The sequence below is a fragment of the Stegostoma tigrinum genome, chromosome 31, assembly GCF_030684315.1.
Source record: "Stegostoma tigrinum isolate sSteTig4 chromosome 31, sSteTig4.hap1, whole genome shotgun sequence".
Classification (NCBI taxonomy): domain Eukaryota; kingdom Metazoa; phylum Chordata; class Chondrichthyes; order Orectolobiformes; family Stegostomatidae; genus Stegostoma; species Stegostoma tigrinum.
Genome location: NC_081384.1, coordinates 27,863,684 through 27,888,594, shown reverse-complemented (window position 1 = coordinate 27,888,594; position 24,911 = coordinate 27,863,684). Strand labels below are relative to the sequence as shown.

At 38.8% G+C, this 24,911-nt stretch overlaps 1 protein-coding gene across 5 annotated transcripts in view; it reads right to left on the bottom strand.

Annotated features, from left to right (window-relative positions):
- LOC125466453 (zinc finger protein 652-like) overlaps nucleotides 1-24,911 on the bottom strand; it is a 66,738-nt gene that overhangs the window by 20,177 nt on the left and 21,650 nt on the right. For 4 of the 5 annotated variants that reach the window (XM_048560977.2, XM_048560976.1, XM_048560974.2 and 1 more), the window contains exon 2: nucleotides 3,118-4,341. In XM_048560977.2, the coding sequence (XP_048416934.1) occupies nucleotides 3,118-4,269 (1,152 nt within the window). In that variant the 5' untranslated portion in view covers nucleotides 4,270-4,341. Of the gene's footprint in view, nucleotides 1-3,117; nucleotides 4,342-13,242; nucleotides 13,263-24,911 lie in introns of those variants that run through there. The other variant, XM_048560978.2, reaches the window with a different exon arrangement.

Sequence of the window (24,911 nt, the reverse complement as noted above, 5' to 3'; positions counted from 1 at the left end):
AGAATCTGAGATAACACGGTGCAGAGATAATGGGAACTGCAGATGCAGGAAAGCTGATGTTTCGGGCCTAGACCCTTCTGAAGCTTTAGAGCTCCTAAGTTGCTGTTTGGCCTGCTGTGCTCATTCCAGCTCTACACAATGTTAAACCTCTTTCCTGCAGAGTGCAAATCTGCTAGTGTAGAATTTGAGCCTGCAGCCACTGTAAAGTTGACTAAATTATAAGTAATCCCCAGATAAAGGAGACAATGGGTAGTTTATTATTTATCTAAGATCTTGATCTCCTGAGGGTATAAGAAATGGTTCCACTGAATATGATGTAGAGATGCCGATACTGGACTGGGCGGACAAGGTGATAAGTCAAATGACACCAGGTATAGTCCAATAGGTTAATCTGAAGTCACTGCACCTGGTGAAGCAACAGTGCTCCAAAGCTGGTGGATTCAAATAAACCTGTTGGACTATAACCTGGTGTCAAGCGACTTCTGACCTTGTTCACTAAATACGGTATGGCACATGAAAAATTGATATGAATACTCAAATGAACAAATTAGAAATAACTAAAAGATTCCCACAAATTGGATAGGCACCCTGCATCTAATAAAGGGATTAAATTGTTGACAAGAATTTTTTTCCCCCTACAATAAATAGATACGTATTACACAAATGCTACTATATACATTCAAAAAGTACACACTTCCTATTACCTTAAAGTTGAGGCAGCTTTTAAAAAAAATCCTCTTGCTCAGAGGTACCCCTATCTGTCCAGTCCTTAAAAAAAGGAGTTAAGATTGTTGGATGAGGATCATGAAAGAAAGTTTATTGCTGATTCCCTGCCATGTAGCCTAGGAATGCTGATGGCAACTGCACAGAACCATCATTGCAGTGTGCTCAGCAATATTTCAGTTAATCGTCATTAGTTATGATAAAGTTAATGATAATTGATTGTAGCTGGTGTAAATTATAGTAAACATGTGGTATAGCTATAATTTCCATCATAACCAAATCAAGATATTAAGAGCTGATCGTTGGAAACAAAAATAGCAAGAAAAATGCAGAAAATGAGCAAATACCCTGCAAAATTTAATAAAATTATCTTTACATAATACATGCCAAGTATCTTTCCATTACGTTAATGTCAAAGTAGCCTGAATGGGCTTGTTTTGGAATGCTTATTTTGCACAGTATTCAGACGTGGGTCAAAGGAAGTGTAGGTGCTAAAGTATCCTTGCTAAATATCAAACAATTTTTTTAAAAAACAGTTTTAAGCCAGTATTTAATATCTATTTTATAAAGCTCAGTACTCAAATGTAATAAATTGAGCTAATGACCTTGCATTCTATGTTCAGTTCTGACAAACATCATTATTTTCCTATTGGAAATGCTTTTAGCCCACAAGCTGTCGAAAAACAAAATCAAAATAGATTCTAATTATTTGAGATTTAGTAGGATAACTTAGCATATCCATTCTTCCTTTAATTGTCTTATATAAAAAAAAAGCAGCAGTTTTACCCAAAATTAGATTTCCCACTGTTTCATTTTTATTCAGCAATTTTTGCAAATAATCTAAAAAACCCATTGATTTTACAACTTGGAGGGAAATGAAAAGCATAAAAAGGTATTACATTCAATAATTAAAAATGACAACTGTACAATAAATAAACTAAGAAAAAATGGACTTCAATTAGAAAGTTAGTGTACACAAAAAAAAATTCCAAGCATCCTATGCATATGAAAATGTTTTGGGCATTTAATTTTCACTTAATCTTATGTAATAAATGTATTCGTTGTTTTTTCTCTTGACACCCTCAAATTTTGGGAAAATAGTAACAAAGATTTGAAATTTTAAATCATTAGTAAGTAATAATGTAACAAAAGGCGCTCAATCCCCAAATTCATTAAACAAACGCTCAGGACTTTAATCATGCAATGTCAGCCAGGCATTAGGACAGAACTACCTTTGAGAGTACAATGGTGAATTCTCTATCTTTAAAAACTGTTTCTCAAATTGGCCTTAAAATGTGCATTGAAAATGTTAGATTTTTGCAGCAAAAGCAAACAAACATTCAGGACACCATGCAAAAAAAAAAGTGAAAATGAATTGAACGTCAATCATATTACATTGTTAAGTCATTTGAACAGAAATGGTATCAAAAAAAGGGATGACTAGCAACGTATTCAACACAGAAATAAAATAGCTGACTCAGGAATTCATTCCACTTCTAGGTGAATGTGTAACTGATGTCACGCTTCAAGTCACCAGCTGTGACAATCACTATAATGGTTTTGCGAGAGACTAGTACCTTGCCAGTCCTTGATAAAACATTCAAGTCATTTCTCAGGGTTGTTGGTTACACTCTGATCACATGAAATCTCACAGGAAACCATTGTTTTAGCTGCTTTCTAATGAATTCATAATTGCATTGAAATAATTTTTTAAAAACCTAATATATTGGTATTTATCCTTGATAACAACTCAAATGTAATTGAATCACAGGGAGAATAGTGCTTCAATATGCACAATGTTATCTCAATTGTATCCATCATTCATATTCCACTGAATGACAAAATAGTTCCAAGATCCTTTGATTTTCATGTTAGGTCCATTTTAATTCAACTATAAAATCATGAAAGTTTTGAAAATTACGCAAAATGTAGAAAACAAGTTTACTTTCCAGGACCAGAAATTGCTACGCTGTATTAAAATTGTGTACAAGTAAGCAGGTCATGCTGCATCGACTAAACCAGACAGGAATATTGCTGACTGTAGCTTCCATTCCACTGAGATTTTCACTTCATCTCAGCTATGATACTAACTGGTTAGTGACAGCTGTGTTACATCACACATACACGTTGAAAGGGTTGAAAAGGAATAGAAATCAGCGGGTCATTACACTACTGCATAACCTTTTTGTAATTAACTAACGCCATCACAAAAAGAGTCTGCGCCCAGACCATCTATCATTGTTGGCAGGCAAGGAAAACCTTGCAGCCTTGAGATGACACAAAGATGAGCATATCTTCAAAAGGGAAGGCAGAACCTTAAAGACATTCTGTACATCTTCAAATTCTGTCAGATGATTTATTTCATGCTCAAGTTAATACAAAAAAAAGGCCTACCTGAATATTTTTTTCACACTCAGTTTGTTGATGAAGGACGAGTTCACTTTCGAGCACAAATTTTTTCCCACATTTATCACATATCTGCATTCGGCTGTGAGTGACATTCATGTGCTTTTCAAGATACCAACGATTATTGAAGACTCTAGGGCATTTCTCACAAGTGAGATTTTGTTTTTCTTCAATCTGTTTCTCCTTCTGGGTTGGAACTTTGGGATTTTTATTTCTTCTTGTTCTCTTAGACGTATTAATCTTTGCACTTTCCCTTGAAGGAATCGTTTCTGCTCTCCCCATTTTGCTAGTTTCCCTGGATTTTCTGTTTTTAATATAGTCTTCAATTTCTTCATCATCTTGTCCATCATCTTCGGTGTCAATGTCTTCATCATCATCCTCTTCTTCATCTTCCTCTTCATTATCTCCATCACTGGAGTCCATCCTTGCAGTTTCTTCAGACTGTGAAGACACACCTTCTGTCCCCTTTGAAACATTTAAAGTCTGATTGTTAAGATTTACCTCAACTATGATTTGTTCTTGGTTATATGATACTTGATCATCCGAGTCATGAGAATCTTCTGCATCTCCTTCCATTCCATGAGTATCTGCAGCTTGCTTACTTTCCTCATAATATGTTTGATCTCTTGCTTTCAAGTGTCGTTTTGCCATTGTATCCTCCACTTTCACCAAATAAGATTTATTTCCTTCTCGTGGATAAATCTTAGTGGATAGATCAAGTTCTCTATCGGCATTGCAATAAAACGGAGCAGAGATCTGAGAGCACGGTTTTCCCTCATGGGCCATTCCAGAAATATGCAGAGCACAACTGTCAAATAAATTCTTGCAAGCGCTGGCAATATGACTCATCTGAAGGACTCTAACTATATTTACCCTCTCTTGTACATATGTAACCACATTAAGCTCAGACGCATAAATGAAGCATAGTATCTGATTGAAACTTTGCACTGTTAGGGTTTCAGTAATGAGTTCAAATTGCTGCAACCACTTGGTTGGCGTGAGGAGTATTAAAAAGATCCAGCTATAAGCAGTTAACGTTATTTTGATAGCAATGAACAACTGCTTCCGTTTTATCACAACAATGTTGTCGTCACAGAAGTGAGGCTCAAACGTGCACTGCTGTCTTTGTTCATCAAACATGTGCAAAGTAAAACGGCATTCTCCAGTATACTGTACTCCAAATGGTTGACAGAAATCTTTTCAAATCATTAGCTGTAAGGAGAAGAAACAAAGATCTTATTACCTATTAAATCAGGAGTTTTGTATTATATCTACAACTTTGATAAATCAAAAAATGTACAATTCATTAAATAATTGAAAGTTTGGCATGCATCTTTAAACGATGTGACTTTAATCATCAGCTTGATCAATATTACAAAACTTTTCCTGCAATTCAGTTTTATTAATTAGAATAATTTGTACATATACTTCTTGCAGATCAATTGCTATAATTTTAGTCTGAAATTCCCATTTTAATACTGATTAATTTAACAGATAATCCACCACAGTATTAAGCCAAGAGAATATAAAAATGTTTCCTTTAGAATATTCTAAAGGATATCTAAATCAATGTTCATTTTATACCACAGAAGTCTAAATTTTAGATTCCAAGTGACTCCAATTGAGCACCTCTGAAAGTGTTTCTTGGTCCCGAAAAGAGCTCAGCTTGCCTCAAAATTACCCGGAAAACAAAGTGTCTAAAAACATTTGCGCAAAAAGTAAAGCTAGCAGTTTTGTGCTGTAAATATGCAGCAGCAACACAGGATATTGCTGTCAAGTCAAAATGTGGTCAACCCATCACAGAAATTAACTAAGTGGTATTTGAATTCCTATGCTAGCACGATGCTAGGAATGGTGGCTGTACATCCCAAAAGACTAGTGGATCATATCATACTGAAAATTCCTTTGGCTCTTCACAACAAGCAGAATACTGTTTGTGCCTAACCAGCCCGTGCTTGCAAACTCTATAGTGTCTAACATTAGATGGTGATTCTACAATAATACTGAGCGTGCAAAGAATAATGCTGACAATGAATTGACATGGTCAGTCAGGCTTGAAATATGATGCACTTGCATTACTAGAAGCTACAAATATTAATGTACAGAAACAAAAGTTACACACACTGTACCCAACTCAACTCAACAAAATATTGTCTGGTTCATTTCCAAGGGCAATTCCCTGACCAGAGTCAAGTAGGATAAATTAAAATTTAAACAAAAGACCAGGCAGTTGACTGTCAATAATCATTTACTAGAGCATTCTCCAGAGCAACACTCTAACAGAGTCCATGTGCAAAATAAATGACTATTTCTTCCCAAAGAATGAATTATCATGTCTCAACTTTGACATTTGTAGCATATCACGATGCTTCAACACAATGTGCTTTTATTCAGAAATACCCGATGTTGTACTACTAAATTACTATTTGAACAACAATTACATTCATGGATTCCATTGACATTGATCAGCTTTTGATGGTATAGTAACTTGACTGCATCATCGTTTAGTGTTCAATAAATCATTAACTCAATGTAATGAAGAAAAAAAATGTCAGATTATTGACAGCCAAATCTTGTTTTTCAGAGCAATGAGGTACCAACCTTCACTATAAGAATGAGAATCATCACACAAAAGTTAATTCCTGGGAAAGTATTCCCTGTGCAACATTCCTTTGGCGGCTGGGAAGAAGTGGGCTAGTGTCATTAACATCAAGTGCTGTTGTTGAGAAATCTGGGATTTCTGTTGAGAGCATTTGCTATGCACTATAGGTGTTAAATATCAGTAATAAACTGTGATTGATGATGTCAATTCAGGCTTTGCAGTAAGGGACACATAGATTAGATTACTGTCCTAATATTGTAAAACTTTATTGGTAAAGTTCATTGATGCTTGTTCGATATTGTAGAATTTTCTGCATTTATTCTTTGTAAATCCCTTGGATCTCACACTGTCTACTTTAAAGATAAAAGTTACTGGTCTCTAGCCAGACTGAAATATAAATTTGATGACCCAGTCTGGGATTTTAACACTCTTCATAGTCTGCACAGTCAAAGGCACCAGGGCTTAATTGAAACAAAGAGCCAAAGGGGACTTAACCAGGTGGATGCTGAAAAGGGTGCTTCCTCTTCTGGGAAAATCTGGACATTATAGTTTAAAAATAAGGGGTTGCCCATTTATGACGCATGTAAGAGACCTGAGGGTTGACAGTGATTGGAATTCCCTCAAAATACAATGGATGTAGTACCTTTAAATATTGTTAAGGCAGAGGTCAAGATTCTTCACTATCATGGGGATGAAAGATTAAAATCAGGGATAGGCAGGAATGTAGAGTTAAGCTTACAATCAATCAGATCAGCCATGATCTTGTTCATATGTTCACATGGGTTTGCTTTAGTCTAGCTCTTAGTTTAATATGTATCCTCTCAGCCTTAAGAAAGGTTGCTCCTCCAGATTTGGTTATGATGCTTGTACATAGCTAACAATCCAGTAATCATCAGCTGGTCTTCGGTTTCCAACTAGTAGATTTTTAAACCCACTGGCATTTGTTAACAAGCATCAAATTAAAAACTAAAATTTGCATACACAATGTTTTATTTTTGCAAATTAAGTTTTAGTACATTTCAAGTAAAGATTCCAGTAAAGAATCAAATGTTTCCAAATAAAACATGAAACACTACAAAGCCATTGGTTGCCATTTTGATCTATGCATTACAAGTCACATTCACAGGCAGAACTTTCAGTTCCTTTGGCCACTTGTCAAATTTTGTTGAAACAAGGGACAAGTTTTAAAACACAGCTCATGTTAAATGAGGATTTAGGAGCTGCATCTGATCAGATAGGCACTTGCTTTTTGCTACGAGGTCACTCTAAAGGACAAAGTTCAACATTAGGCTCCTGGTATTAATCACAAGCATGATTCACTTCCTAAATCAAACAACAATTAACTGTAAACTCAGGATAGTTGAACCAACAAGAGATTAAGAAGCAGGTTGTGGGTCCTGATTGCTTTATTTCAAAAATGCCTGACTTTTCTTTCCTGAAAGCCAATTAAGAGTCATGACTCAGTTATCAACCCCAATTTGGGTGAACCTGGTCATGATCACAGAAACAATATTTGACAAATACAGATTTATAAACTGCATTATAGTACTCAACTAAATATTAAAAATCTTCACTCTTGCTTCAATTTTTCCAATCTAACGAAATGCCATTCAACGCATTTAAAAAAAAAATCTACTTGTGGGATGTGGGCATCGCTGGCTGGCCAGCATTTGTTGCCCATCCCTAGTTGCCCTTGAGAAGGTGGTGGTGAGCCACCTTAAACTGCTGTGGGTTGATCCACAAGACGATTAGAGGGAATTTCAAGATTTTGACCCAGTGACTATCAAGGAACGACAGTATCTTTCCAAATCAGGATGGTGAGTCGCTTATAGGGGAACTTGAAGATGCTGGTCTTGTCCTTCTAGATGGAAGTGTTCGTAGGTGTGGAAGGTGCTGCGTCTGAGGATCTTTGGTGAATTTCTGCGGTGCATCTTGTAGACAGTACACACTGTTGCTACCAAGTGTCAGTAATGGAAGAAGTGGACGCAGTGCCAATCAAGCAGGCTGCTTTGTCCTGGATGGTGTCAAGCTGGAGTGTTGTTGGGGCTGCACTAATCCAGGCAAGTGGGGAGTATTCCACCACACTCCTGACTGATTGCTTGTAAATGGTGGACAGGTTGAGTTAGGAAGGGAGTTACTTATTGCAGTATTTCTAGCGTCTGACCTGCTCTTGCAGCCACTGTGTTTATGTGGTGAGTCTAGTTGGGTTTATGGTCAATGATAAACCCCTAAGATTTTGATAGTGATGGATTCAGTCATGGTAACACCATTGAATGCTAAGGAGCATTGGTTAGATGTTCTCCTATTGGTGGTGGTGGTAATAGCTTGGCATTACTTACTACTGTCAGCCCAAGCCTGGACATTGTCTAGATCTTGTCGCACTTGAACATGGACTACTTCAATATCTGAGGAGTCACCAATGGTGCTGAAGATCGTGCAATCATTGGCAAACATCCCCACTTCAGACCTTATAATGGAGAGAAGGTCATTGATGAAGCAGCTGAAGATGGTTGGACCACGACTGCGGAACTCCTGCAGAGATGCCTTGAAGCAGAGATGACTGACCAACCACTATGGCCAACTTCCTATGTGTCAGGTATGATTCTAACCACTGGAGAGTGTGCCTTGATCTCATTGATTCCAGTTGTGCCAGGGCTCCTTGATGCCACACACTGTCAAACGCCACCTTAATGTCAAGGGCTGACACTCTCATCTCACGTCTGAGATTCAGCTCTTTTGTCTATGTTTGGACAAAGGCTATAATGAGGTCAGGAGCTGAGTACCCCGACGGAATCCAAACTGGACATCACCGAGCAGATACTGTTTGATAGCACTGTTGATGACACTTTCCATCACTTTACTGATGGCCAAGTAGATTGATAGGGTGATAATTGGCCATGTTAGACTGTCCTGCTTTTTCTGTACAGGCGATACTCGAGCAATTTTCCACATTGTTTGGGTAGATGTCAGTGTTGTAACTGTACATGCCATGAAGGCTGGTGGAATTATGGACAGCATGGAGGGCTGTTGTAGGTTGTGGCTGGACATTGACAGGATGCAGACCTGGGCAAAGAAGTGGCAGATGGAATTCAACCCAGAAAAATGTGAAGTGATTCATTTTGGAAGGCTGAATTTGAATGCAGAATATAGGGTTAATGGAAGAATTCTCAGCAGTGTTGAGGAACAGAAGGATCTTGAGGTCCATGTCCCTAGAATCCTCAAAGTTGCCACCCAAGTTGATAGGATTGTAAAGACATATGGTGCGCTGGCTTTCATTGGCAGGGGAATTGAATTTAAGAGCCGTGGGGTTGTGCTGCAGCTCTATAAAAATCCAGTTAGACCACACTTGGAATAGTGTTCAGTTGTGGCCACCTCACTACAGTAAAGGATGTGGAAGCTTTGAAGAGGATGCAAAAGAGATTTACCATGATCCTGCCTGGACTGGAGGACACGCCTTATGGGGGGGGGGGGGGGGGGGAGGTTGAGGGAGTAGGGCTTTTTTTCATTGGAGCAAAGAAGGATGAGAGGTGACCTGATAGAGGTGTACAAGGCATCTCTGCAGGAGTTCCGCAGTCGTGATCCAACCATCTTCAGCTGCTTCATCAATGACCTTCTCTCCATTACAAGGTCTGAAGTGGGGATATCTGCTCTGGGCTGCAGGAGTAAGCCTGCAGTGGAGACTGTATTATAAGTCATAGTAAACACATTTTTCAGCGGAATCTCCACAAGGCACGACAATCAATGAGCCATTTCAAGTATTTTCTGCCCTCCTGAAAAATCAATACTAGCTTAAAAAAATTCATATCCCAATTCATTTGCAAACTTTAAATTAAGGTTAGGCTGATTAAAATGAGTATAGCCAGAAAGTTATTTTCTAATTTCAACAGGACCATAACTTGGGCCACATGGATCATGTTAACAACTATGAATTTAACATGTCTTCATGCAGGTGCAGCACATTAGTGCATGGATAAAGGAATATGATGCGGTGATAAATTTTAGGGTTCATGTGGAATTCCCATGCTATTGGATCGTTTAGTGCCAAAAGGTTATCCTGCTGAGAGAGGAGGGAAACATATACATCACTAGTGAATTTGAAAAGATGACTACTGACTTGAGGCTTTCAAGCAAAACACATCTAAAATGTTTGTCCAATCCACGGTTTGTAGCTAAAACAAAAATGACTCAATGAGGAGGCAGCTCTTTAATTTCACTTTTCAATTGTTTCTGATAAATTTTTAATAACAGAAAGGTAAATAACAAAAGCCCAGTCCAAGCCAATGCAACCTGAGTATTTTTCCAATTAGTTTCATAAAAGAATCGCCATACAGTGTGGAAACAAGCCACTTGGCCCAATTAGTCCACATAGACCTTCTAAACAGCAACCCACCCAGACGCATCCTCTACCCTATCCCAGTATCTCATATGGCTAAGGCATCTAACTAACACATCCATGGACAGTATGGACAATTTACCATGGCCAATCCATCTAATTTGCACATCTTTGGGAGGAAACCGAAGCACCTAGCAGAAATCCATGCAGACATGGGAAGAATGTGCAAACTCCATGCAGGCAGTTGCCCAAGTGGTTTGTTTCCACTTCTGCATCATCAGTTAGCTCCGTTCACAATTTTCCCTTTCCATGGTACAGAGAGATACTGTGCACTAGACGCTCACCCCATTAGTGTGGTCAAGGCAGATCAATTAAATGCAAGTCAAACCCAGTTTAGAAAACTTTCAGGGGCTAATCTCAGTACATATGAGAGAACACACTGCATGTGAAAATATCTTTGTGCAGGCAACATTCTTTCTTCAGAAGAATCAATGAATCAAATGACAAACATCAGTCATGCGAAAAAGACGTAATTGAATAGTAAGCATTCATTTTGTCCTGTTTCCTCAAAACAGTAATATCTTTACCTGGTCTTTATGCTTTTACGCTAACATTTTGCATAAATGCTAGCTATGGATTCTGGAGATTGTTAGTGGTAGTTTTCCATTATAGAAATCATAGGTTACATATAGTTAAGATTTGGTACACGGCATGAATAGTCAAATATGACCTATGCCATGAAACCCTGTAAAGTTTCTTCAGTAAACAGCTGCAGATGGATTAGGATTAGGTTTAGGCAGATCTATGGAAACATCTAGCGGAGACCTCAGGTACAGAGCTTCAATTATAGGTTTCAACCACTTGAGGAAAAAAAAGGTACAAGCATCCAATAGAAAGTACTGCTACATGAATCTTGGATATAGAAAATGCAAACCCTACTTTCTCCAGAAATCCAATTCCCTGACTTGAATTCCAAACATATTAAATTCCATTTTAGAACATAGAACATAGAACATTACAGCACAGTACAGGCCCTTCGGCCCTCGATGTTGTGCCGACCTGTCATACCGATCTCAAGCCCATTTAACCTACACTATTCCATGTACGTCCATAAATTCCATTTTATTATATAAAATTATGTAACAGCCTTAGTTACACTCACCATTTTGTAAGTATTCCTTATATGTAAAGCTGCTTCTAGCAGAAGCTTTTTGCTGCCTACCCAAGATGATTATGTGCCAATTAAAATAAAAGTCATAATTTTCTCATCAAAACTCTGCTGGTGTAATACATTTCCTTCGTAGTTTATGAACTGGATTTAATGCACAGCCAGTATATCATTAAAATTGCAAGTAAATTCAATGGAATTATCTTTCACTTTGCATCAATTTTCCTCTTGGCTTAGAGTTTGACACTGTTAATCTCAACTGATATTGAAAATGACACTATTCTTCAAAAAAACAAAGATCTGCACATCAATTAAAAAGTGAAGAGTCAGGAAAAAATTCAAATCTAATATTATTCTAATCATGGCTTCAAATAAATCCTTCAAAATGAATTCCAAAGAACAAAAACAGTATCAAAAGCCATATTGTATTTATTCTTGGATCAGAAACCAGTTTTTTAAAAAATATAGTTGTTAGCAGATTTTTTAAACATTCTATAATGGGCAACATACTTGCATACAACAACAATTTTTTTTTCAGTAATATGGTTTAGGGAATGTCTAATTGTGATTTCATCATAAAAATGTACTTTAGGGATACAAATAAATTACTAGAAACATTTTACACAACTTGCAGCAATTCTGCAAAACCATTTTAGTTATAAATTTTAAATATACTGTAATTTCTCTGTCCAACAAATGCCTTATACAAATGCAAATAAAAACAAATTGCTGGAAAAGCTGAGCAGGTCCTACAGCATCTGTGGAAAGGAATCAGAGTTAACATTTCAGGTCGAGTGGGAGGGTCTGAGGGAGAGTCACTGGACCCAAAACATTAGCTGATTTCTCTCTGCATATGTTTCTAGGCTTGCTGAGCATTTCCAACAATTCTTGTTTTTACAGCGTCCACAGTTCTTTCAGTTTATATGTTTTACACGAAAGACTGTGTCATGGGATCAAAGTACAAGAATAAAATGTTTCATCAACTGTAGCAGCAAGTCAACAAGTAGATATTATGAAAGAAAATTAAAATATTTCAAATGTATATCTTTAAGACCACAAATATAAATATGCATCAATGCCTTGGCTTCAACCAAGTTTGGATGGGGGGGGGGGGGTGAACAGAAGTTCATTCATTTTTAGAAGCTACCACAATTATATCACACGTGGTGTAATATTAGTCAGTCAGTCATTCTAAAACTCTATTCGAGTTGCTTTCTTCACAGACTTCAAATAAGCATAGCAAGAAAATAAGCATCTTAAAACTCCAGCATCAATATAGTTTCTATTTTTACTGCACTTAAAACAAAATAAGCATCATGTCCAGACATGTCTGTGGTATCTTGGTTAGGGCTTTGAGGTATCAGTTTGACTACAAGCTTCTAGAAGCTTACTGTGACTTAAAACGCTCTCAAAACACTGAAAGAACGACCCAGGAAGGAAAAAAAATGGGGGTTACACATTGCTGTGCTAAGGTTCCATCATCAGTAGAATTCAGACAGATGAGACAGAGAGCGTGCAAGGGCAAGGGGAATAAGGAGAAGAGATGGAGACAGATAACCACACCAGCTAGCCCTAATATCATGGCAGGTAGTTACATAATATTCACGTTACTGATGGAAGCGTTTCCCCCCTTTGAGTCCATGTTTTTGGAAATTTCCTCAACTGACTCAGATTATCATTTTTCCCCTAGGTCAGTTATGTTTTGTATTTCCTTATTACTTCATTGAACCTACTTTATTGAGTTACCATTTCACATAACTGGGACTAGAAAAGTTGGAAAAGACTAACACCTCACCACATAAATGTTCAGGTAAACACAACAAAATTAATGTTGACAAGATGACTACATACACAACAATTCTATCACAATCTGAAGATTAATGGCGTCATAAAAGAACACTGGCATCATTAAAATGCTGTTAACAATTTGAACACACATTTACTAATCCCTGCCTACTAACCACAAACCCAAACTTCTCAATCATGCATTCAGATGGCTGGAATACTCACCTCTACGTAGCTGGCAGATTTGCAGCATATGCTGAGTACTGGCATTTCTTCATGAGCTGGGTGGAATGGTAGTGCATTTAAAATATTAGAAAAGACTAGATAAGCCATTGTTGTGCAAAACAACATTACATAGCCAGTTGTATTGCCTTAAACATAAAAGGATCTCCCTACTTATTCCCTCTTAAAATAAGAGGTGGCTTGGAGTTTGTTACAAATTCATACTATCCATCAGACTTCATTAATTTATTAATTTGCAATAGCAACGTGATTAAGTTAACTGTTTTTCTCAATTAACATGATTTGGATTCGAATATAATTTTTTTAAGATAGGACTATTACCTCCAGTCTTGCAGGAGTTTCTATCTTACAATTTTCCTTTAGTAATACAATAGCTACACAGTTTTGCCATTCACTGCATCGCATGACAGAAAGAGGGCAGTCTTACGTTGTAAACCAGCATCAAAATTGTATCAGTCAGGTGTCAAAGAGTATACTATTGTTCTGATTAAGGAGGGATAAGTTTTGTTTGTAAAAGATAATGGTCTTTTTGCAAGATGGCCTTTCGTACAGAGCCTGGTTAACAGCTTAGCTTGTAATACATCAGTGTATATTCACGAATCCACTTTGAAACTAAAGTTATTAAAGTACTTTGAGACAGAATCTCTTGTAGAAATGCTAAAAGAATTAATTTTGAAATGGATAAGAAATCAAAATACTGGTCATTTTGACATGCAAGTAAAAACCATGCATGAGTTGTAAGATAATGGACAAGTATCACTGCAGCCGTTAAAGAACATTTTCTCCTGTAACAGTTATAACATTCGTGTTTAGAATCTAATTACACATTCAATTAGTTAACTTACAAAATAACCGCTTTAAAAAGGTCTTAAGAGGGCTGCTTCATGGTTAGTAACCAACTTATACAAATTAACTACAGGAACTGTAGTACAAACCAAGAGCAATTGTTAAGAGTGGAATTGTATAATACATATTATTATACATGTACAATTGGATATTTTCCCCTTTAGTAAGGATCTGCTTCATTGTGCACAAGTTAAAAATGCTTAACTAAGAAATTCAAACAGTGGTGCACTGCTCAGCTCAACATCTCGTGGGAAAAGCTGGATGTCTGGGGAGATACCAGTTATTAGGCAGGCATGTGGAATAAAGAGACATTTATGCTTATGTTTATAATTCAACTCACTGCTTTATCAAAATGTCTGAATGGAGTCAAATTGATCTTAAAGTCACATAATTCAATGCTTGGGACATGGCTCAAATGCAATACCACAGATTTTGGATTCTTTGACATACTCTGAAGGGCTGTACCAATGTTCAGCTGCAGGATTCTGCTCTGCTACTCCTTGCCTATTTAAAAAAACTTTTACAGTAATCTTTTTGGGAAACTTGTTAAGCCTATAACTAACAAAGAACAAAGAAACCTACAGCACAGGAACAGGCCCTTCGGCCCTCCAAGCCTGCGCCGATCAAGATCCTCTGTCTAACCTGTGGTCTATTTTATAACGGTCTGTGTCCATTTGCTCCCTACCCATCCATGTACCTGTCCAAATATATCTTAAAAGATGCTAACGTGTCTGCGTCTACCACCTCCGCTGGCAACGGGTTCCAGGCACCCACCACCCTCTGTGTAAAGAACTTTCCTCCTCTCACTTTGAACTCATGAACCCTAGTAATTGAGTCCCCCACTCTGGGAAAAAGCTTTTTACTATCCACCCTGTCTATACCCCTCATGATTTTGTAGACCTCAATCAGGTCCCCCCGCAATCTCCGTCTTTTTAATGAAAATAATCCTAATCTACTCAACCTCTTTTCATAGCTAGGACCCTCCATACCAGGCAACATCCTGGTGAACCTCCTCTACACCCTCTCCAAAGCATCCACATTCTTTTGGTAATGTGGCGACCAGAACTGCACACTGTGCTCCAAATGTGGCCGAACCAAAGTCCTATACAACTGCAACATGACCTGCCAACTCGTACTCAATACCCCGCCCAATGAAGGAAAGCATGCCATACGCCTTTTTGACCACCCTACTGACCTGCGTTGTCACCTTCAGGGAACAATGGACCCGAACACCCAGATCTCTCTGTTCATCAACTTTCCCCAGGACTTTTCCATTTACTGTATAGTTTGCCCTTGAAATTGATCTTCCAAAATGCATCACCTCGCATTTGCCCGGATTGAACTCCATCTGCCATTTATCTGCCCAACTCTCCAGTCTATCTATATTCTGCTGTAATCTCTGACAGTCCCCTTCACTATCAGCTACTCCACCAATCTTAGTGTCATCAGCAAACTTGCTGATCAAACCACCTACACCTTCCTCAGATCATTTACATATATCACAAACAACAGTGGTCCCAGCACAGATCCTTGTGGAACACCACTGGTCACAGGTCTCCAATTTGAGAAACTCCCTTCTACTACTACTGTCTCCTGTTGCCCAGCCAGTTTTTTACCCATCTAGCTAGCATACCCTGGGCCCCATGTGACTTCACTTTCTCCATCAGCCTGCCATGGGGAACCTTATCAAACGCCTTACTGAAGTCCATGTATATGACATCTACAGACTTTCCCTCATCAATCAACTTTGTCATGTCCTCAAAGAATTCTATTAAGTTGGTAAGACATGACCTTCCCTGCACAAAACCATGTTGCCAATCACTCATAAGCCCTTTTTCTTCCAAATGGGAATAGATCCTATCCCTCAGTATCTTCTCCAGTAGGTTCCCTACCACTGATGTCAGGCTCACCGGTTGATAATTACCTGGATTATCCTTGCTGCCCTTCTTAAACAAGGGGACAACATAAGCAAGTCTCCAGTCCTCTGGGACCTCACCCGTGTCTAAGGATGCTGCAAAGATATCTGTTAGGGCCCTGGCAATTTCCTCTCTCACGTCCCTCAGTAACCTGGGGTAGATCCCATCCGGACCTGGGGACTTGTCCACTTTAATGTCTTTTATGATACCTAACACTTCCTCCTTCCTTATGTCAACTTGACCAAGAGTAAGCAAACATCTATCCCTAACCTCAACATCCGTGATGTCCCTCTCCTTGGTGAATACCGATGCAAAGTGCTCATTAAGAATGTCACCCATTTTCTCTGACTCAGCACATAACTTTCCTTCTTTGTCCTTAAGTGGGCCAATCCTTTCTCTAGTTACCCTCTTGCTCTTTATATATGAATAAAAGGCTTTGGGATTTTCCCTAACCATGTTTGCCAGCAATATCTCAGGTCATCTCTTAATCCCTTGTTTCAGATTCGCTCTACATTCCCGATATTCTTGCAAAGCTTCTTCTGTATTCAGTCGCCTAGACCTCATGTATGCTACCTTTTTTCTCTTGGCTAGTCTCACAATTTCACCTGTCATCCATGGCTCCCTAATCTTGCCTTTTCTATTCTGCATTTTCACAGGAAAATGTCTCTCCTGCACGCTAATCAACCTCTCCTTAAAAGCCTCCCACATATCAAATGTGGATTTACCTTCAAACAGTTTCTCCCAATCTACATTCCTCAGATCCTACTGAATCTTGGTATAGTCGGCCTTCCCCCAGTTTAGTACTCTTCCTTTAGGAGCACTCCTATCCTTGTCCATGAGTACTGTAAAACTTATGGAATTGTGGTCGCTATTTCCAAAGTAGTACCCTACTGTAATATCAACCACCTGGCCGGGTTCATTCCCCAGCACCAGGTCCAGTATGGCCCCTTCCCGAGTTGGACTACATATATACTGCTCCAGAAAACCCTCTTGGACATACCTTACAAATTCTGCTCCGTCTTGACCCCTAACACTGAGTGAATCCCAGTCAATGTTGGGAAAATTAAAATCTCCCATCACCACCACCCTGTTTCTCCTACACCTTTCCATTATCTGTTTACATATTTGTACCACTATCTCACGCTCGCTGTTGGGAGGCCTGTAGTATAGCCCCAACATCGTTACTGCATCCTTCCTATTTCTGAGTTCTACCCATATTGCCTCACTGCTTGAGTCCTCAATGGGGCCCTCCTTCAGTGCGGCTGTGATATCGTCTTTGACCATTACTACAACTCCTCCACCCCTTTTACCTCCCTCTCTATCCCGCCTGAAGCATCGATATCCTGGGACAACTAGTTGCCAATCATGCCCTTCCCTCAACGAAGTCTCAGTAATAGCAATAACATCATACCTCCAGGTACTGATCCAAGCCCTAAGCTCATCTGCCTTATCTACTACACTTCTGCATTAAAACAAATGCACCTCAGACCACCTGTCACTTTGTGTTCATCATCTGTTCCCCAACTACTATTCCCTTTAGTCACACTGACTCCATTATCTAGTTCCCTACAGGGTTTCGTTTCTACCTCTTTTCTGTCCAATATTTGGTTCCCATCCCCCTGCCACATTAGTTTAAACCCTCCCCCACAACATTAGCAAAAGCACCCCCAAAGACATTGGTTCCAGTCCAGTTCAGGTGTAGACCATCCAATTTGTTTTACCAGCAACTGATACCAACTGTATTTTCTGTACTTCAATGCACCTATGGTTCCTTGGCTTACTATGCTGCTTTTGACAGAAATCTATTTTCACCTGGATTGATGTCCATTTCTCTGTTGGCTTCAGGGCCTTACTGATCTCCATGATTGTAATCTCTGCAGAAAGCAGTGACATGGGCCATTTGTATCCTTGTCCCTATTTATGTCCTTAGATTTTTGTAAATCTAGTATGACATTTCTACTATGCTGATCAAGACTTAATCTGCTCCAGCTGGTCATTCCCTGCTTTAGATCATGCTCCCAATTATCTTTCTTTTTCTCTCCTTCACTTGCTTCTAATTACTGACAAATTCATTCGTGTTAGAACTCCTGTATGTTCACTTAAGTTGCTTCAGATATGCACGCTGCACCAATCTTGTGAATTTATCCATCACGATCTTCCCAGGCTTTACTGCTCTCATCCCTTAGATTTTGCTCCAGCTGCTTCTCCCTCTTCTACTTTGGTGCTGAGTCAGTTATGTTATTAAACCAGTAAGATGACACACTAACTGTCTTATTTTACACTGGACAACTTCTAGTAACCTGACATACAATTGCCTTTTATAACTGCCTCCAAAATTTGAAATTTATTCACATGCTCCAAGCTTGTGTTGATGACTAAACTTCTTCATATCACTATGAGTTCAAAGCTAAAGGCAGAGTTATGAACATTCTCTCCTCCATATCCTATATTTACAGTAATGTGATATTTATATCATCTCTAACTATAGGTGAGGTGCCTGAAGACTGGAGGGAGGCTAATGTTGTGTTTAAGGCAGATTCAAGACTAGGATGGCATATTTTTAAAAAGGAGAGAGAGATTTAAAATTAGACATGGGGGCAATTTTTTCTTATACAGTGCATGGTTAATGTGTGGAATGAACTTCCTGAGGAAGTGGTGGATGTGGCAGAGATACAATGTTTAAGATGACATTCGGATAAGTACTTGAATAGGAAAGATTTGGAGGGATATGGGCCAGGAACAGGCAGGTGGGATGAGCCGAGTTTGGGATTATGTTCTGCATGAACTGGTTGGACCAAATGGTCTCCTTCCATGATGTATGACAGTGACACGGGCAGGGCAAAAAATTGAGAGCGCCATGGAATTTGAATACTATATACTCATGGACGTGTACATTTTATTACTTCAGACCCTAGCCCAATAAATCAACTTTCATTTCTTTCCTGTAACATTGTCACATTAGATTTTATTTTCCCTTGATAGTACTTCACCCTATGATCGCTACGTCAACTACTCAATTTCCTTTGCTATTCATCTAATATTTTACTGGGCTTGAATTCCACAGCTGCTCAATGTACCTCCCAACATCCTCCAAAAGGCCCACCTATTTCCTTATAACCATTAACTTCTACAATTCTAACTCCCCCTCTCTAACTTCCCAGCTGTGGTTAATCTCACAAACTGCATAACATTCTGCTCATTCATCCATTGTTGCCTCCAGCAGGTTCTGCCAGCACATCACACTGCTACCATCACCACATTGCCTTCTACCATGTCCATTCACGCATCAAAGTCAAAATCATAACTATCCTAAAGTAATGGATTGCAAAGTGCATTGCTCATGAATGGTAACATCTTGATTTAACAAAATCTCCCTGGCTGGCAAGCCATTCTCTACCTCAATCCATTTGCAGCTGAAACCCTCACCTGTGCTAAATATCTCTTCCAGACTTTACTCTCCTGAATGGCCTCAAGAGTTCCCAAACTCCATAAACTTCAGCTTCAAGATTTTTCAGGTCCAGCTAAAGTACAAATCCAATTTACCAATCCCTGCACCTACAATTTACAATTGTAGGCTCCTAGCCCACAGTGCCTCCAATTTACAATTTTAATAATTGCAGTAAAATCCTCCAAGCCCTCCTTTACCTTTTGCTAATCCCCCCCCCACCAGACCTACTAAGTTCTTGTACATTCTCCAATCCTTTAATCCTGTCATCAGTAGCTACGCCTTCAGCCAACTAAACTTCCAAGAGTTAAGCTTGGCAATTTCATCCTTAAACCTTTTCTCATCAAAACCTATTTGACCTAAGTCACTCCTCATCACAGCTCTTTGATTCAGTATCAATTTGTCTGATTACTTAACAGCAAATCACCTTAAGATGATTCTCAATTTAATTGGTGTAATGTATGATTCTGCTTTCTTTTTAACCTGAAAATTTCTGTAACCTCTAACCATATTCTGGTGAGCAGATATAATTTTGTATTTATTGTTTTACTCATTTCAACAAGTAAACTATTTGTATTACAATTACTCGATTGCCTTTATTCGGTCAAAAAGAGACGGAAGAAAGCAATTCCGCACAAGGGGTAGTGGAGATTCAGAACACTCTTCCTCAAACAGCGGTCAATGCTAATTCAGTTGTCATATTTAACTCTTAATAAGAATTTCTTTATCTCAGTGAGGGTATCAATGGATAGGAGCCTAAGGCAAGTATATGGATTTAGGCCATAGATCAGCCATGATCTTTTTGGATGGCTGAGTAGATTAAAGGAGCTGAAAGGTCCACTCTCGCTTCTATGTTCCTTTAAATACTGGTACTAAGTGGAATGAAGTAATTTGAATATCATAACATTTAACTAAGTTATATTGCTAAAGTAAAGTAAAGGTGAAACATTATTATGCAAATACTGTATTATTAATATATCTTTAGTATGATTTCAATTTATAAATTGCATTCCTTATTAGATAACCCATAAGATAATCTGCATACAAGGTGACTTCAATAAAATGCTGAAAAACTTATGCACCAAAATTTGCTGCTCCATGTAATCAGTGCCAACTTAAATATTTTTCCAATAGGCACTTTCCCATTGGTTATTGCATTGTTCCCTAATGAAAAATTAAAACACTCGCCCAATGAGTCCCAATTTATGCTGCCATTCACCCTTAAATATGATGCCCTGTCCAAGATTCATGCCCGATTCTCCCTTGAACCTTAAATTACCCTAACAGTTTTCAATGTCTCATAAGCTAGTCTAAACAAACATCAATTAAACAGCTTTTGTTATCTCTCTCTCTCTCTCTCTCGGACAAATAAGCCAGCCACTACCACTGTCCAATTCAATGGGACTGTTCTCCTTGTGGGCTTAGCCTATTGATGATGTCTATTTCTACCCCTGCACAGAAAGTTATGGAATCACCTAAAACCCACAGTAAGCCCACTCTTCATCTTCATGCCGCCACTTTACAACATCATCCATAGATAAAGTCAGCTTCCACATATACACTGATTATGTCCAACAGTCCCTCTGTTATGCAATTATCTAGTTGTAGTGTAATTTTGGGCCTGTAGGGATTAAGGTTTAACTGTAGAAAATATGATAAATGCAATGGAAACACATGGAATTCAATTAAAAGTAATAGGTTAGGGTCATACTGCTTCAAGGAAGTTAACAGCAAGAAAGGTAAGATCAACAATAGCAGGTGGGCTCAGCTGGTGCATACACAGCATGCAATAATGACAATCCAGACAGTCATTTTGGAGTTAAAGCCAAATTAAAATAATTCTGTGAAGCTTAAAAGCTGTAAAATCCATTTATCAGATCAAAGAAAAAGTTGTAAAGAAGGCATTCTTAAAACCAGAAGTCAGGTTAAGAACCAAAAGTATGCCGCATTGTCATGAAGATGAATAGAGTTTAAGAAGGTTTGCTGGTTTCAATGTTTTGAGTGGGTGTTCGTTGAGATAACTTACTGCACTACATGGCATTCCAACCGGAACTCCATCAACAAACACATCGGCTCCAAATCAATCTACCATCCCCTGAGAAAAAGAACAGGAAATGACATCACCAACCCAAGGAAACTTAAACAGATAAATAGAAAGCGGACATAACACCAGCGCTTTGTTGGAGGCTCACTGATGATGCTACCTAGAATGGTGACGAAACGTCTGAAAACTAACCTTCCAGCTCAGCAAGCAAACTCACATCCAGAATCTCAACCCGAGTTACAAATCTTCTCAAAACTCACTTGGGCTCGGAGTGTACTGAACCTCAAGAAATGGCTCTAGGCAGAAGGAGGACAGCATGCTTATTTTCTTTCCTTTGGCTCTTCCATTTACTCCAAATATTTAGAAGATTTTGGTCCATCAAAACAGATCATCTTAGAGCCAGCTCTCATAACAGCCCCAGCAGACTACTGGTCCAATTCCCAACCTTGGGTAGGCAGCAATTGTGATTTGAAAGGCCACAGTCATAGAATCTTTACAGTAAAGAAACTGACCCATGGTCTAACCAGTCCATGAACATAATCCCAACTAAAATAGTCCCACTGCCTGCTCCTGGTCCATATCTCTCCAAACCTTTCCATGTATCCATCCAAATGTCTTTTAAATGTTGTAATTGTACACACACGCACCACTTCCTCAGGAAGTTCATTCCACACACAAACCACCTTGTGTTAAAAAAATTTGCCTCCTGGTCTTATTTAAAAATCTCCCTCCTCTCACCTTAAAAATATGCCCTGGTCTTGAAATTCCTCATCTTAGGGAAAAGAAAACTACCATCAACTCTATCTATACCCTTCATTATTTCATAAACTTCTATCAGGTCATCTCTCAACCTCCAATGTTTCAGCAAAAAGTGTCCTAGCCTCTCCAGGCTTTCTTTATAACTCAAACCTTCCATGCCCGGCAAAATCCTAGTAAATCTCTTCTGAACCCTCTCCAGCTTGATACTATCCTTCCTATAACTGGGCGACCAGAACTAGATAGTATTCCAGAAAAGGCCTTACCAGTGTCCTGTACAACCTCAACATAATGTTCCAACTCCTATACTCAAAAGGGCTGCGCAATGAAGGCAAGTGTGCCAAAAGCCTTTTTAACCAACGTGTCCACGTGACTCAAATTTATGTACCTACAAATTATGAACCTGCATGCCTAGGTCCCTCTGTTCTCCAACACTACCCAAGACCCTACCACTAACTGTAGAAGCCCTACCATTGTTTGTTGTACCAAAATACAAATCAGCAGTGATTAACTTTGATTCAGTACCCTAATACTGGCTTAAATTCCCTGTTTGGTCACCACCTTAGACAAAGCTAGGCTACTTTCATTCTCAATCTCAAGTTGAGCTGGCCTTGTACATGAATCAGAGTTCACATGCAGGTATAGAAAGTAATTAGGGAGGCAAATAGAATTTTGGCATTTACTGCAAATGGTGGGGAGTACTGAAGTAGTGAAATCTTGCTACAATTGTACAAGGTTTTGGTGAGACCATACAGAGAATAGCATACAATGAGTGTCTCTTTTCATTACGGAGCTGTAGAAGAGCACTGGAAATAGTTCAGAAATGGATTATTAGGCCAACTCCTCTGATACCTTTGTTGTCTCATGACAAAAGGTCAAGACTTTGGGCCTAACTTCATTGCAGCTTAGAAGAATGAGGGCTGACTTTTTTGAAACATGCGATTCTGATAAGGCTTAACAGGATAGCTCCTTGTTGGTTGTCTAGACGTAGAATGCAAGTAGGGTTCTCATTTGGCCAGGGTTGGGGGCAGGAACTCTCTTCTCCGAACACTAGTGGAGGCTGTGTCACTGATTATATTTTGAATTAGATTCTAGAAGTCAGCTCATGCTGGTAGGATCATCCATTAACTTTTGTTCCAAAATGAAGGGACAGATAAAAGACAATATTATTAAGTACAGTTTGTATTGCACAAATGACTAATTAGTGAACTATCTTTTGCATTAGAACTCTATGAACTAATTGAGACATTTTGATCTGGGAGAAAGTCAGGGTTATGGGCAACAATCTGTCAAATGGAGTGTAATGGAGGAAAACGTGAAATTGCTCATTTAGGAAAGCAAATATAATGTTAGTAATACTTGCAATGTAGAGAAGTTATGCTTCAGTTATACAAGACATCAGCTAGACCACATCTGGAGTACTGTGTACGTTACTGGTCGCCTTACTTAAGAAAGGATGTAAATATATTGGAACCAGATCAGAAAAGGTTTAGTAGATGAATGCCAAGAATTGGCAGATGCTCTTATTGGGCTAGGTTGGGTAAGCCAAGCTTGCATTTGTTAAAGTTTAGATTAGTCAGAGGCAACTTGAATGAAGTGTTTAAGATCCTGAAATGCCATGAAATGATGCATGTAGACAGGATATTTCCTCATGGAAGAAGTAGAACTGCTTAAAAGTAAAGTGTTACCCATTTAAGGCAAAGATGAAAAATTTATTCTGAGGACTGAGTTTTTGGAAATCCCTTCTTCAGAAAGCAAAGAGTCTTTGAATACCTCCAAGGCAGAGGCAGATACATTCTTACTGAGCAAAGGTGAGAAAGGATCTTGGGAGTCAATGAGAATGTGAGGTTCATGTTAGACATAATCTCATGGAATGGTAGAGCATGTCAGTAGGGGAGACAAAGTAGTCTGCAGTAAAGTAGACGCTAAGCCACAATTTAAAGCCAAAACTATTTTTTTGCAGGGGAGGGGTTGCTGAGATGGTAGAAAATGGATTGTTCCTGCTCCAATTTCTTCTGATCAGATCATCCACCAGTCCTATATCCTCAAAATCTTGGAAATAGCCTACTTTCACCTTCATAACATAATTGACTCGTACCCCACTACTTCAGCCTGCTGCAGATTTATGTTGTATCCAAGCCTTTGTAACACCCAGCTCTGACTATGTTGTACTGGCCAATTTTTCATCCACCATACCAAGAGTTAATCTAAAAGTCTGCAGCCTAACGTGTTACCACATCTGCTTTTGCTCATGCATCATCCGTATTTATAATCAAATTGGCTCTTGGGCCATCTTCTGCCTCTCATTTATAATTCTTAATTTAAAAAAAACATGAGTTTACTTCTCTCCGTCATCTCAATCCTTTTCTTTCATCCTTACTCCACTTGGTGCTATAGGCCAATCAATCTTCTCAATCTTCAGAAACCAATTTCTTATGCAAGTATCAGAGATAATGGGAACTGCAGATGCTGGAGAATTCCAGGATAATAAAACGTGAGGCTGGATGAACACAGCAGGCCAAGCAGCATCTCAGGAGCACAAAAGCTGACGTTTCGGGCCTAGACCCTTCATCAGAGAGGGGGGGGGATGGGGTGAGGGTTCTGGAATAAATAGGGAGAGAGGGGGAGGCGGACCGAAGATGGA